Source organism: Dromiciops gliroides, chromosome 4, assembly GCF_019393635.1.
Source record: "Dromiciops gliroides isolate mDroGli1 chromosome 4, mDroGli1.pri, whole genome shotgun sequence".
NCBI classification, from domain to species: Eukaryota; Metazoa; Chordata; class Mammalia; order Microbiotheria; family Microbiotheriidae; genus Dromiciops; species Dromiciops gliroides.
In genome coordinates this window covers 475,607,010-475,621,024 of record NC_057864.1, presented here as the reverse complement: position 1 = coordinate 475,621,024, position 14,015 = coordinate 475,607,010, and the positions used below count along the sequence as shown (strand labels likewise).

Here is a 14,015-nt window from a genome sequence, read left to right as displayed (position 1 = left end):
AAGTTTTATGTGGATTTTCCAGATGAAGGGGATGCTGTACCCCTAATCCTCATGATGTGGAAGGGAGAAGTGTAATTTCCAATGAGGAGGAAGAGCACTTAGATACACGAAATAACCCCAAGGGGGAAGGGGATAGGAAAGGATACTTGGCAAGGGCAGAGGTGAGAGAGCACTCTGGGCATGGGGAACAACCAGACAAAAGCCACGGAGATGGGAACATTGAGAGCCATGTGTGAAGGCAGCACAGAAGGGGAGGGAGAGACTCCTCCACAGTGGGACGTCAGGGGGATTGTTGGAATGGAGGACGGTACAAGGCAGCTCCATCTCCCCAAACCCCCCAGCTCCACGGGCAAGCTCACTCCAATTCCAGCCCCCAAGGCAACTCAGGGCTCAAACTCACCTGGAATATTAGCCAAGATCTGATGGGGCACAAACAGGAGACGGTCCTGTCCCCCACGGGCCAAGCAGGAGGGCAGTCTGGACCACTGATATCAGGGTGTTTTCTGAGTTGACCAATAAGGAATGAAGAATGATGGGAAGGGACCCAGGAAACAATTCTGTGCCACAGCAAGCAATCAGCTGGGGAGGGGGCAATGCCTGGTCTCCAGGCTAGTTGGGCAGTAACATAAAAGAATCTTGAAGTCTAGAACCAAACTGGTCAAAATGGCTTTTACCGGCTCACACTTCAGAGCAGCAAGAAGGCCAGTCTGACTCCACTGTGGAGCGATGTTTAACGAGGCTGGCAATGAAGGATGAGAAGACAGTGTACCTTTCTTTGTCAGGACAACACCTGGCAGCCTTTAGTATCCTCTGACTAAATGAGCAGCAGCATGGTGTAGATAGCCCACGGGGCCTGGAGTTGGGAAGACCTAGGTTCAAATCCAGTTACAGACACTTGCTAGTTATGCGACCTCAGTTTGCTCATCCGATTGTTAATGGGCAGCACGCTGGTGGGACTCATGAACTAGATTTAGAAGTAGCTGCTCACAGGGTGCACTCCCAACTGAGGGAAGCAGATGCCTCCAGGGTGATTAGTCAGGCTGGCCCCTGAGGTCCGTTTTAGCTCCAGATCTAGAATCTGATCGTGGGTTACCTGGAGAGTCGAGATGGATTCCTCCTGCCCTTTGACCTCTCATAGGGAGACCACTCTTGACGCGCCAGAATCAGTGCACTTTCGAAACATTGTCTCCCAGAGCTGGGGATCTTCAAGGATGAACAGGAGCTCATAGTCATAGAATGTTGAGACTGGTTGGTTCTATTGAGAGAAGTAGGTCGGGGGCAGCTAGGTGGCGCAGTGGATAAAACACCAGCCCTGGATTCAGGAGGACCTGAGTTCAAATCCGACCTCAGACACTTGACACTTACTACCTGTGTGACCCTGGGCAATTCACTTAACCCTCATTGCCCCCCCCCCCCCAAAAAAAAAAAAAGAAAAGAAAAGAGAGAAGTAGGTCTAGAATTCTGGAGGAGAGGGGGAATAGCTTAGGTTTAGGGATGAGCATAACATGTTAGGACCTGTCTGGTGGGAAGCAATGGTGGGTCTGTGAATGGAAGTAGTAGGAGAGGAGGATGGAAAGGTTGGGTTGGGGATAAGTTGCAAAAGGTCTTGAATGCCAAGTAGGAGGATCTGAGAGAAAGTGTGATGTAGTAGACTTGTAGTCAGAAAGATCTGAGTTCAAATTCTCTTTCAGTAAACATTAATTAAGCACTTACTATATGCCAGGCACTGTGCTAAGTGTTGGGGATACAGAGTCAAAAAATAGTCCCTGCCCTCAAAGAGCTCACAATCTAACAGCAAAGCTCATAATCTAAGAGACTTGACACTTAATCAGCAGTGGGAAATTCCTTAAACTCTCTGGATCTCAATTTCCTCTTCTGTAAAATGGGGGAAGGAGGAGTTGGCTAGATTCCCTAGCCCACAGAGAGAGAGCCACTGAAGTTTTTTGAGCAGGGTAGTCATATGATTAAAAGAGGGTTTTACCAAATTAAATGCTATGTAATTACAATGCCTAAGCTTGTGTCCGAAAGAAAGGAGAAGAAAATCCAACTGTCCCTTCTTTGCAGAGGTGGGGGACTATGAGTATGTAACACTGCATAAATACACTGGCAGATTGTGTCAATGTAATTTTATTGAACTGCTTCTAGATGGCAGTAGAGTGCTACCTGGAGTCAGAAAGACCTGAGTTCCAATCCCCAGACACTTGCCAGCGGAGTGACCCTAGGCAAGTCTGTTTGTCTTGGTTTCCTCACCTGTAAAAAGGGATAATGATAGCACCTAACTCTCAGGGTTGTTGTAAGGATCAAATGAGATAATATAAGTAAAGCATATTGCAAACCTTAAAGCTCTCTCTCTGTGTCTGTGTCTCTGTCTCTCTCTCTATATATACATATATATATGTGTATATATAACTTGTTAATGACTGACTGACTAGATAAGGGAGAGGGAAAGATATATTGACAAACAAAGGTGATGAAAAACATGGGTTAGGGATAGGGACTAGACTTGTGATTTTGATGGTGTGGGGAATTCCCAGGTGAGGAAACTCCTGTCTTTGCAGGTTAGCGCCCCCTCTGAAACATATTGTGGGAGGGAGTTGCTGAGAACCCCGAGCGACTTGCTCATGGTCCCAGAGCCAGCGTGTGTCAGAGACAGGCTTTGAACTCGGCTCTTCCTGGCTCTGCAGCCGGCTCTCGAGAGATCGATAAAGATTAGAAGGGGGCATTTGGAGATTGATCCTAATTTTCTAATCAGATCCTTGTCCTTTCAGGAAGCAGAAGAGAGTCAGAGCCAGCCTATGTGTAAGCTGATTTTTGCCCTATCTTGGGACCTCCCCTATGTTGGCTTTTTCCTTATAACATACAGGGGTGGGGTAATGGGGAGGGGGCGGGGACAGAGGGGCCCTGCTTAGAGAAACAGGGAGGAGGTGACTATGGGGGGAACAGCCCAGATCTAAACCCTCTCTGAATCATCGAGGGTTTATGTCACGGGACTGATGTGTGTACTTCTGTTCCACCTGCCTTCCAAGCCCTCCAAAGAGGCTCAAAACCTCTCATATAATGGGGGAGGAAAGAAAACATGTAGATAAGCAAATGCAAAGTATATTGAATTTGTAAGAGAGGGAGGAATTCCAGGCAGGCTGTCCAGTGGACTCCAGAGGACAGAGCCCAGGCAAGGTACTGAGGAGCAGGGAGTGAGCAGAAGTCCCCTGCCTTTGGGAAGATCCCTGTTCTAGTAGGGGAGACGCAGTCCTTTCCTTGAGGGAGCCTCTAGTCCAGAGGTTCTTAACATCATCTTGGTGACACTGACCCCTTGGAAGGGCTGCTGAAACCCATGGGCTCCTCAGAATCCTGCTTGTAAATCCATAAAAGAAAATTCATAAGATGAGGAAACCAATATTGAAATCCAATTAAATCTATCTACTTATCTATCTATCTATCATCCATCCATCTATCCATTTATCTATCCACCATCCATCCATCTCTCCATCATCTTTCTCTCTATCATCTCTCTCTCTATCCATCTCTTTCTCTCTATCTATCTCTCTATCATCTATCTCTCTCTCTATCATCCATCGATCCATTTATCTATCTATCCACCATCCATCCATCTCTCCATCATCTTTCTCTCTATCATCTCTCTATCTCTCTATCCATCTCTCTATCTATCCATCTCTCTCTATCTCTCTATCCATCTCTCTGTCTATCTATCTATCTCTCTCTCTCTCTCTCTCTATCTATCTATCTATCTATCCATCCATCCATCCATCCATCCATCCATCTATCCATCTATCTATCTATCCATCCATCCATCTATCTATCTATCTATCTATCTATCTATCTATCTATCTATCTATCTATCTATCTATCTATCTATCTATCTATCTATCTATCTATCTATCTATCTATCTATCTATCTATCTATCTATCTATCTATGTTCCCTGGCTCCAGGTTAAGATTCCCTGCTCTAGCTGAATTGAGGAAACAGCCCCTTCTCTCAGGGAACCCCGAGTGTTATGGGGAAACATCACCTGCCCCCAGGGACTATTAGCTCATGGATCTAGACCTGAAAGGGGGACCTCAGAGGATATCTGTTCCAACTGCCTCATTTTACAGATGAGGAAACTGAGGCCCAAAGAAATCAAGTGACTTGCCCAAGGTCACACAGGTGGCATGTGGCAGGAAGGGAATTCCACTCTCAGTCCCTTTGCCTCCAAAGCTAGCATCCTTCTGGCTGTGCCAGGTTGTTCCTCATCTGTAAAAACGAGAAGATTGGACTAAATTAACTCCTAAGGTCTATTTAACTCTGGAGCTCCTCTACAATCTAATCTTTGCTTAGTAATTGTAAAATAGATTTTTAGTGATGTCTTTTGTTTCTACATCCTTAGCTGTAGCCCTGCCCCCTTCCTTCTTCCTCCTCCCATTTATTGGAGTATATCATTTAAAAAAAAAGAAAAGAAAAGAAAAAGAGGAGAGGGAAAAAAAAACCTCAGTAGAAACATGTGATGCATGGAAAAAACCTGACAGTCTCTGCCATGTTCCACACATGTGTGCCCCTCATTCCCAGCCCACGCCCTCCCAGTCTGCCTCTCTTCTTGAGGCTAACCTTGTTCTTTATAATTTCACAATATTTATTTTTAAAATGTTTATGTGGTTGTTCTTTCCGTCTGCCCAAACATAGATATCATTTTGTATATTGTTGCCTCTGGCTCTCCTTCCTTCATGGATGTCTGTCCATTTTCCATTCTTCTCCATCTTCATCTCTCTTCCCTTCTGAGGTCCCTTCTATCTTTGAAATCAGATGATTTAGGTTTTGTAACCTACACTGGGGGTGGTGGGTGCAGGAGGCTGTTGTCCAAGGTAGCTTGCTGAGTCCAAGCCCCCAAGCAGTGAACCAGGAGAGAATAACCCTGTTTTCATCAGCTGTGGTTAGAAATAGAAAAAAAAATAAAAATAAAATTAAAAGTTGCCCTTTGAGCTGATGGAAATTACTGACATCATATACATTGTGGGAGGGGTGGGGCTGGGGCGGGAGGCAAGACAAACAACCTCGAATAGCAACCGCATTTAAACAAAAACAACTCTGAGCTGGGGGCCAAGGATGTCCTGATAGGCTGACCTTGACCTCCCTCCCACCAGTCTCACACCTCAGCAGGGAAGGGTGACTCCAAGGATGATTGCTCCTGAAGGGCAGCATCTTTTACGTGGGTCTCTATGGGTATTTTTTCCCTCCTCCAGAGATCCCATTGTGACAGATTATTACAACTTTGGGCAGTTCCAGAGGCCACCGAAAGGTAGGGAGGACTCCAGATGTGGACATGAGCTAGACAATGTGGGGGAGGGGAATCACTGGACCAGGGACTTTTAAGCTAGACCTCGAAGGACGTTGGGATTTCAAAAGGCAAAAGAGATGGGGAAAGAAATTCCAGACATCAAGGTGGGAATGGCCAGGTATGGGTGAGAAGGAGGAGGCTGGACTAGTGAGAGCCAGATTGATGAATCAATTAATGAACGAGATATTTATTAAGCACCTACTGTATACCAGATGCTGCTAGGTTCTGGGGATGTGAATACAAAGAATAGATTTTTTTTTTTTTTTGCAGGGCAATGAGGGTTAAGTGACTTGTCCAGGGTCACACAGCTAGTTAAGTGTCAAGTGTGTGAGGTCGCATTTGAACTCAGGTCCTCCTGAATCTAGGGCCAGTGTTTTATCCACTGCACCACCTAGCTGTCCCCCAAGAATAGAATAATTTAAAGAAAAGAATCCTTATCCTAATGAGGGAGACAATGAATACACATGAAAATATATACAACATAAATATGAAGGTGATAAATACAGATATTTACAAAATGGTTAAATACAAGGTTGGGAGAAATCAAGAGAGGGTTGATGCAAACGGCGTGTGAGTGCCATCTTAGGGGAGAAAAGAGGCCCCGAAAGTCCCTCCACTGATGATAATGAGTGATTCGTGTTTCTGTAGCACCTAAGGTTTACAAATGCTATTCTCACAGCTACCTTGTAAGGTAGGTAGTGCAATCGAGCAGCATTTATTAATCCCCTACTGTATACCAGACCCTCTACTAAGGGCTGAGGATATAAAGAGAAAAGCAAATGAATCCCTGCCCTCAAGGAGTTAACACTCTAAGAAAGACTGTATTTGATGTATGGGAGTATTTGCTATTAAATCTTTGACATAAATATTCTGTTCTAAAAGCTTTTTAAAAAGACAATTGATTTGGTGGCTGTGAAGAGGAGGGATTGGAGAGGGGGAGAGTCTGGAAGTAGGGAGACTAATGAGGAGGCTGGCAAAATAGGGCAGGAGAGAGAGGGTGAGGGTCTGAAGTAGGATGAAGGCTGTGTAAAGGAGGGGAGAGGGGATGGATGCTTTGGAGATGGCGTCGCAAAACTTGGCAACAGATTGGAAATGGGGAAGGAGTCATGGGTAACTGACGTTGGGCACCGGGATGACCGGGAAGATGGTCATGGTCTTGGCAGAAATATGCTGTTTGGAGGAGGGTTGGATGGTGGTGGTGGTGGGAAAAGTCATGAATTCAGAGCAGCTAGTTAGCACAATGGATAGAGCACTGGCACTGCCTCAGACACTTAATAGCTGTGTGACCCTAGGCAAGTCACTTAACCCCGATTGCCTCCAAAATATAAAGAAAAGTAATGAATTCCATGTTGGACATGTCCGTTGGGCTTCCATGTAAAGATGTCTTCCAGGTGACAGCCCCTCAAATATTGGCACACAACTACTGTGTTCTCCCTAATTCTCCTCAAGCCTAACCAGCCCCGGTTCCTTCAACTCACCCTTTGGTAACCTAGTTTTCCCAAGCCTATGTTTCATTGACTTGGCTTCTAGACTCTACCCTGGTCTAGTCATGCCCCTTCTGGGCATGCTCCAATTTTCCGTTAATCTTGGCAGTGTTCTGCCCCCAGGACACCATCTCCCACCCATACCTGGAAAGAACTCGCCTGTGCCCCTCGGAATGCCTGGTTTCCATCGTGGCTCAACTATTACACCTTCTCTGAGAAGCCCTCCTGATCTTCCCTCTGTCCCTTCCCAAATTACCCAGCTTCCCTTTTGTGTCTGTGCTGGCTTTACCCATAGGTTACTTGTCTCTCCCAGGAAGATATGGGGGCGGGGTGGATTTCAGGTCGATCTTTGTAGTCCTAATGCCTGGTATGGTGACTGATGTGAGAAGTGTAGTGCTAAGCAGGACCATGCGCATAGCGGACACAGAGACTTTGGAGGACTGGGGGAGGAGGGGTAATCAGGGGAGGCATCTGGAGGAGGCAGGCTTGGAGGAGGGGAAATGAAACGTGAGAGGAGGAGAGAAGATGGCAAAGACAGGGACAAAGACCCAGCCCTCTTCCAAATCACCCATCCTCACCGTCTTTCCTCTGCCTTCTCGTGCAGATGACGATGATACCGTTTCCTACGAGAATATTTTGATCTGCAAACCCATGGAGGAAGAAGGTAAGGGCAAGAAGCCATTGACCAGGATGGAAGCTGGGATCCCAAGCTGGGTATAGGGCATGGCTGACGCGAAGGTTTTATTCTTGAGGTCGGCTGGGCAACGATCGCCCTTCAGGGGCTCACACATGGGTCTAGAGCCGGTAGGGACCACAGGGGTCAGCTAGAATGACCTCATTTTACAGTTGAGGAAACTGAGGCCCAGAATGGTTAAATGAGAAAATATAGGCAAAGGGCATTGAGAACCCTGAAGCACTGTGTAAACGTAGGCAGTCTTTGCTTCCTCCCCTCCGTCGTTGTTGGCATCACCGCTCTGCATCCCTGTAGCCTCTCTGCTTGAGGTGAAGAATCCCTCTGAATCCATCCAGGCTGGTCCTCAGATGGAGGGAGCTTGGGGGCCGTGGATGCTAAACTCGGGGAAGGGGTGGGTGCCACGCAGTGACTCGGCTTCCTCCTGTCACCCCCTCTCTGCTTTGTCCTTTAGCTGACGAGGAACTGGAGGATTATCAGAACTCAGCATCCATTGAGCAGTGGAGACAGTCAGTAAAGATGGCAAGTACGTGTCCTAGACTTGGTATTTGGGGGCCAGAGCAAGAGGGGCCCAGTGATGGGGCTCTGGCCCTGGCTCCCTTCCACTCTGGAGAATGATCTTTACAGGCCCTAACAGGGGCAGCTAGGTGGTACAGTGGATAGAGCACTGGGCCTGGCTGGAGTCGGGAGGACCTGAATTCAAATATGACTTCAAACACTTACTAGCTGTGTGACCCTGGGCAAGTCACTTCGCCCTGTTGGTCTCAGTTTCCTCATCTGTAAAATGAGCCAGAGAAGAAAGTGACAAACCATTCCAGTATCTTTTTTTTGGGGGGGGGGGGAGGCGGGGCAGTGAGGGTTAAGTGACTTGCCCAAGGTCACACAGCTAGTAAGTGTCAAGTGTCTGAGGCCAGATTTGAACTCAGGTCCTCCTGAATCCCGGGCTGGTGCTTTATCCACTGCACCACCTAGCTGCCCCCACTCCAGTATCTTTGTCAAGAAATGGGGTCACAAAGAATCAGACATGACTAATTAACTAAACAATAACAACAAAATCAAGACTCCAAAATATCCTGCCTCTTCACCTGATTTCCACTTCAGCTAAATCCTTTCAACAGGAACGAGTTGTTGAAGATTCGGCAACAAAGCATGGTCTGTGTGGGGAAAGGACTGGAGGCAATGGAGAGCAAGCTGGAATCCCAATCAATCAGTACACATTTATTTATTTATTTTAGTACACATTGATTGATCCCCTAATATGTGCTAGAGATATAGAGACATAAATCAAACAGTCCCTGCCCTAAAGGAGCCTACATGCTAGTCAGAAAGATAACATCCACACATATAAACACATAGCGAATAAATCTGGGGGGAGAAGGGAACTGGTAGCTGGCGGGGATCAAGGAAGGCCTCCCATAGGAGGTAGCCCCTAAGAGGCAGAGGTGAGAGCAAGGGAACCTATCATCACCTCCTCTCCTCCTTCCCGTCTCCCACTAATATGATTCAATGTAACTCAACAAGTATTTATTAGAAGCCTACTGGGGGGGCAGCTAGGTGGCACAGTGGATAAAGCACTGGCCCTGGATTCAGGAGGACCTGAGTTCAAATCCAGCCTCAGACACTTGACACTTACTAGCTGTGTGACCCTGGGCAAGTCACTTAACCCCCATTGCCCTGCAAAAAAAAAAAAAAGAAGAAGAATAAGCCTACTGGGTGCCAGGCACACAGACGAAACCAAAGCCATGCCTGCCTGAAGGGATCTTATGGTCTATTAAGGAGGGACTCAGGCCAGGTATGAAGGTAATTTGAGGAGGGGTCAGGAAAGCCCTCCAAAGGTGGAAGGTGCTAAGTTAAAGGAAACTGCAGTTTTGAAGAGAAGGGAAGGAAAGTGGGCACTGCAGGCATGAAGCAGCAGGGGCACAAAGCAGGTGGGGGAACGATGGAATGTTTACAAAGCTAGTGTAAAAGTTGCCCACACAGCCTCTACTTGTAGGAAGCTTGTGGGGAGGTTTTTGTTTTGTTTTGTTTTATCCTATGACTTGGAAAGGGCAGAGAGACACCCCCTTTTGGCTTTTTCACTGCCTTAAGGACCAGAATCTCCAGGGACACCCCTGAAGCCATCTCCTCTCAAGGCCGTTGTTGTCATTCACTTGTTTGTCGTGTCACTCTCTGTGACCCCATTTTGGGGTTTTCTTGGCAGAGATACTGGAGTAGTTTTCCATTCTCTTCTCCTGATCATTTGAAGATGAGGAATCTGAAACAAGCAGGGTTAGGTGACTTGCCCAAGGCCACACAGCTAGCAAATGGCTGAAGCCGGATCCCTGCACTCAGTGCACTATGGCGCCACCTAGCTGCGCCCCCCTCTCATGGCTAGATGGGATTACAAACCAGAGCAGGGTGGGCTGGTACGGCAAGGTCTCAACCTGGATCTCCCGTCTCCTACAGGAACTTCAGAGGACAACTCCAGTGAGCCGGATTATGTGAATGGAGAAGTGGGTGTCATGCAGTAAGAAAGTAAAAGGAGGTTGTGAGAGGTAATAACCCTGCTCCCATTCCCGTGACCTGGAGGGTTTCTGACAGGCTTCTCTCACATCACTCCTGTGAGTCAGATGTTTGGGGGAGGGAGAGATGTTTGTGATGCCGCTGGTGTGGCCCTCTTGGTGCAGAAACTCCTTCTGCCTGCCTCAATTCTACTGTTTACACAGTTGTAATCCAATGTTACATTATTCTACTGGTCCTGCCTTCTTTATTCCACATGTATAAAGAACTTTGCAAAGTGTTACGCTTAAAGTGTTATGTAAATGCTAGATATTATTATTATATCTTCCCATCTTTGCATTCTTCATATTTGTCATATATGGACTGTGTGACCTCGGACTAGTTACTTACACGCTCAGTGCCCCCAGGCAATGCACTAAGGCCATAAAGTACAAGGCAGGGGCTACACTGGTAGAGGGAATTTCTATAGTGGGTGTTCCCCTTACCTATGACATCACAGATTTGGTTCAGAAAAAGTCTTTTTTTTTTTTTTTGGTGAGGCAACTGGGGTTAAGTGACTTGCCCAGGGTCACACAGCTAGTAAGTGTTAAGTGTCTGAGGCCAGATTTGAACTCAGGTACTCCTGACTCCAGGGCCGGTGCTCTATCCACTGCACCACCCAGCTGTCCCCCAAAATAGTCTTTTTTTGATAATCTGTTTGGCTAGCCCCCCATCACTCGTCAGTCACAGGTTTTTGCTTCTGTTTTTGTTTTTTTTAAAGGCAAGCAATGCTTCTGGGATTTTTTGTCCAAGAATGTCCATTGACCTCCTTGGTGTATCACCCCGGGTGCAGGCTGCTCTGTAACTCCAGTGGGAATGCCCAACATTTCACCTTTGTGTTTCCTCACTGAGTGCATCTGTCTTTCCTCTTGGTTGAAGGTAGCCAGGGTGAGGAGCAGAAGGAAGCTATGGCCACTCGTGGAAGATCTGCCCTACTGCATCCCGTCCAAGCCAACTCTCCGTGGAAGGATTTGCCCCCTAAACTCGCCCACGGGTCACTACCCCTCCCCCCCTCCCCCTGGAGTGGCTCCAGTTGGTCAAAGTGAAGCCCAACATTTGGTCCCTGAGACTGGCATATGGCGGCCCCAAGACACTCGGCTTCTGGTGTGGGAAGGACCTATGGTCCAACTCTCCTGGAAATTCAGCCTCGACAGGCTGGGGAGGCTCCGAGGACCACGGAATTCCTGATGTCTCCCCCTCCTAGGGCCAAAGGGCCAGTCTCTCATTGCCCGAGGTTCTGTCTGGCTTGCTACCTGTTAGAAAGAAGCTGTGTCCGTGGTATAGTGAAAGGCACCCTTAGATTTGTAGTCAAGGGGCCTGTTGCTTACTTACCTACCTGCTTTTGGGCAGGTCTCTTAAAATCACCAGGAATCAGTTTTCCCATCTGTAAAATGGGGGCGAGTGGACCAAAAGGCTTCTTCTGAGATCATTTCTAGCTCTGAATTTATGATTCGACCATCCTGTGAGACCCTTCTTGGGTCCCTGGGGTCTGCGTCCAGGGGGCGGAGCTTCTTCTTGGTGTTGTTATTTATGTAGGAGAGTCTGTATTTTATCTTGTAAATGACCTCGAGGTTTTGTCCCTCACAGAGCATTACATTCATATAATCTCTAATATATTAACTGTGATCAAAGTATCGGTTCTCTTTTTGCCCCGTGTTGGTCTGCCGACTCTTCAGACAGGCTGACTGGCCTCTGAGATCCCAGGTTCAAATCCTGGCACAGCTACTCATGCCTGGTAACCCAGGTGACTTTTGGCAATCAGTGTTTATCAGGGACGTCAGGCGTGCCAAGCCCCCTGTGTGAGGCCCTGGGGCACTGTGGTCTCCTGGGGGGCAGGCAGCAATAGATGGTCATTGATCCTCCACCTCTGTCCTCTCATTTTACTTCTCTGAAGTGCCAGGGAGAAGGCTGGAACCAGAGCCCAGGCTTGGTGATGGCTGGTCCGCTGCACTTCCCATCGCTCCATGGCCCCTTTGGGGATAGCACAAAATATACCATGATCCCTTGAGCTGATGTCCAGAAGTCCCACAGATGGGGGACTGGACACGATCCCTGTTGCTCTTGGAGGAACCGAGAAATGAAACCAGAAAAGGCATCCTTTAACTCTCCCTTTGTTTGGCAGGAGGGGGTCTGGGGGCACCAAGAGTGGGTGGGGCTATGGTGAGGAGCACCCCTTCTCAGGCTGGGTTTGCAGTGGGGTGAAGCTTGCTGGAAGAAAAGGCCGGCAGAATGTAATGTAAGGGCCACTGGACAAATCAACCACAGGAGTACAAAGTTGGTTAGCAGGGACCTTCTTAAAGGAGGAAAACATCCCATTTTACAGAAGGGGAAACTGAGGCCCAGTGGGAAGAGTTTGAATTGGAAAAGCCACAACTAGGGACAGAAGATGCTATGCCTTAATGTTCCCTCTCCCCCAGACTAAACTCTCACAATAAATGGTTTGGGTGCTAAGCAATAATTTCCTTTGTTTCACTGGGTACAGTCAGGCTTTTGCTCCATTCATAGACAGATTTGTTATTCCAGGAATCCAGGATTTTGTGGGTGTGGGAACCTCCCCTCCACTGACAGAGATCACCAGCCCTCCCAGCCTTAGCACGCACTCTGGCTAAAACAATTCCTCAAAAATTATAAATATTGGAGATGTGAGAAAGTTGGAACACTAATGCATTGTTGGTGGAGTTGTGAACTGATCCAACCATTCTGGAGAGCAATTTGGAACTGTGCCCAAAACTATGCATATCCTTTGATCCAGCTATACCACTACTAGGTCTGTATCCCAAAGACATCCAAAAAAGGGAAAAGGACCCACATGTACAAAAATATTTATAGTAGCTCTTTTTGTGGTGGCAAAGATTTAGAAATTGAGGGGATGCCCATCAATTGGGAAATGGCTGAAGAGGTGGTGATATATGGATGTGATGGAATATTATTGTGAAATAAGAAATGATGAGCAGGCAGATTTCAGAGAAACCTGGAAGGACTTACATGAACTGATGCTGAGTGAAATGAGCAGAACCAGGAGAACATCGTACACAGTATCAACAACATTGTGAGATGATCAACTGTGATAGACTTGACTCTTCTCAACAATACAATGATTGAAGACAATTCCAAAAGACTCATGATAGGAAATGCTCTCCACGTCCAGAAAAAGAACTGTGAATGCAGATTGAGGCAGACTATTTTTACTTTCTTGTTTTTTGTTTTCTTTCTCTTGGTTTTTCCCTTTGTTCTTATTCTTCTTTCATATCATGACTAATATGGAAATTTATTTAACATGATTGTAATGCATAACCAATATCAGATTCCTTGCTGTCTTAGGGAGGGGAAAAAGGAAGGAAAAACATTTGGAACTCAAAATCTTACAAAAATGAATGTTGAAAACTATCTTTACATGTAATTGGAAAAAATAAAATACTGTTGGGGGGGGTGCCTGACACATGGTAGATGCTATATGAATGCTGGCTACTACATAACAAGCACTTGAAAAGTACTTTTTTTTTTTTTTTTGGTGAGGCAATTGGGGTTAAGTGACTTGCCTGGGGTCACACAGCTAGTAAGTGTAAAGTGTCTGAGGTTGGATTTGAACTCAGGTCCTCCTGACTCCAGGGCCAGTGCTCTATCCACTGTGCCACCTAGCTGCCCCGAAAAGTATTATCTTTTACAAATGTTATCACATCAGATACTACAGATATACATATAAGTGTGTGTATGCACACACCTATGTAAATTAAAAAAACCACACACGTCTATATGGGAGGCAGTAGTGTATTAACTTTGTGACCCCCCTCTGGGGTCACAAAGTTAATACACTTAAAGTGGCGTTTAACCCCAGGTCTGATGCCCTTTGCCCTGCCAGAGACAGGATGCCAGGTCCAGGCTCCTCATCAGTCCGAGAGTAGAACTGTCATCTGGCCTGCCCCACCTTCCTGTGCTCTCAGAAAGGTGGATGGAGCAGCCCATACCCATTG

The 14,015-nt window shown here is 46.9% G+C and overlaps 1 protein-coding gene across 2 annotated transcripts in view; it reads left to right on the top strand.

Moving 5' to 3' along the window:
* Positions 1 to 12,782, top strand: part of LAT2 (linker for activation of T cells family member 2) — a 49,902-nt gene extending 37,120 nt beyond the window's left edge. Inside the window, exons 8-13 of one of the 2 annotated variants that reach the window (XM_044000087.1) lie at positions 2,769 to 2,799; positions 5,237 to 5,292; positions 7,420 to 7,479; positions 7,961 to 8,032; positions 9,952 to 10,040; positions 10,924 to 12,782. In XM_044000087.1, the coding sequence (XP_043856022.1) occupies positions 2,769 to 2,799; positions 5,237 to 5,292; positions 7,420 to 7,479; positions 7,961 to 8,032; positions 9,952 to 10,016 (284 nt within the window). In that variant the 3' untranslated portion in view covers positions 10,017 to 10,040; positions 10,924 to 12,782. The remainder of the gene's footprint in view (positions 1 to 2,768; positions 2,800 to 5,236; positions 5,293 to 7,419; positions 7,480 to 7,960; positions 8,033 to 9,951; positions 10,041 to 10,923) is intronic. The other variant, XM_044000088.1, reaches the window with a different exon arrangement.
* Positions 12,783 to 14,015: the final 1,233 nt, after the last annotated feature.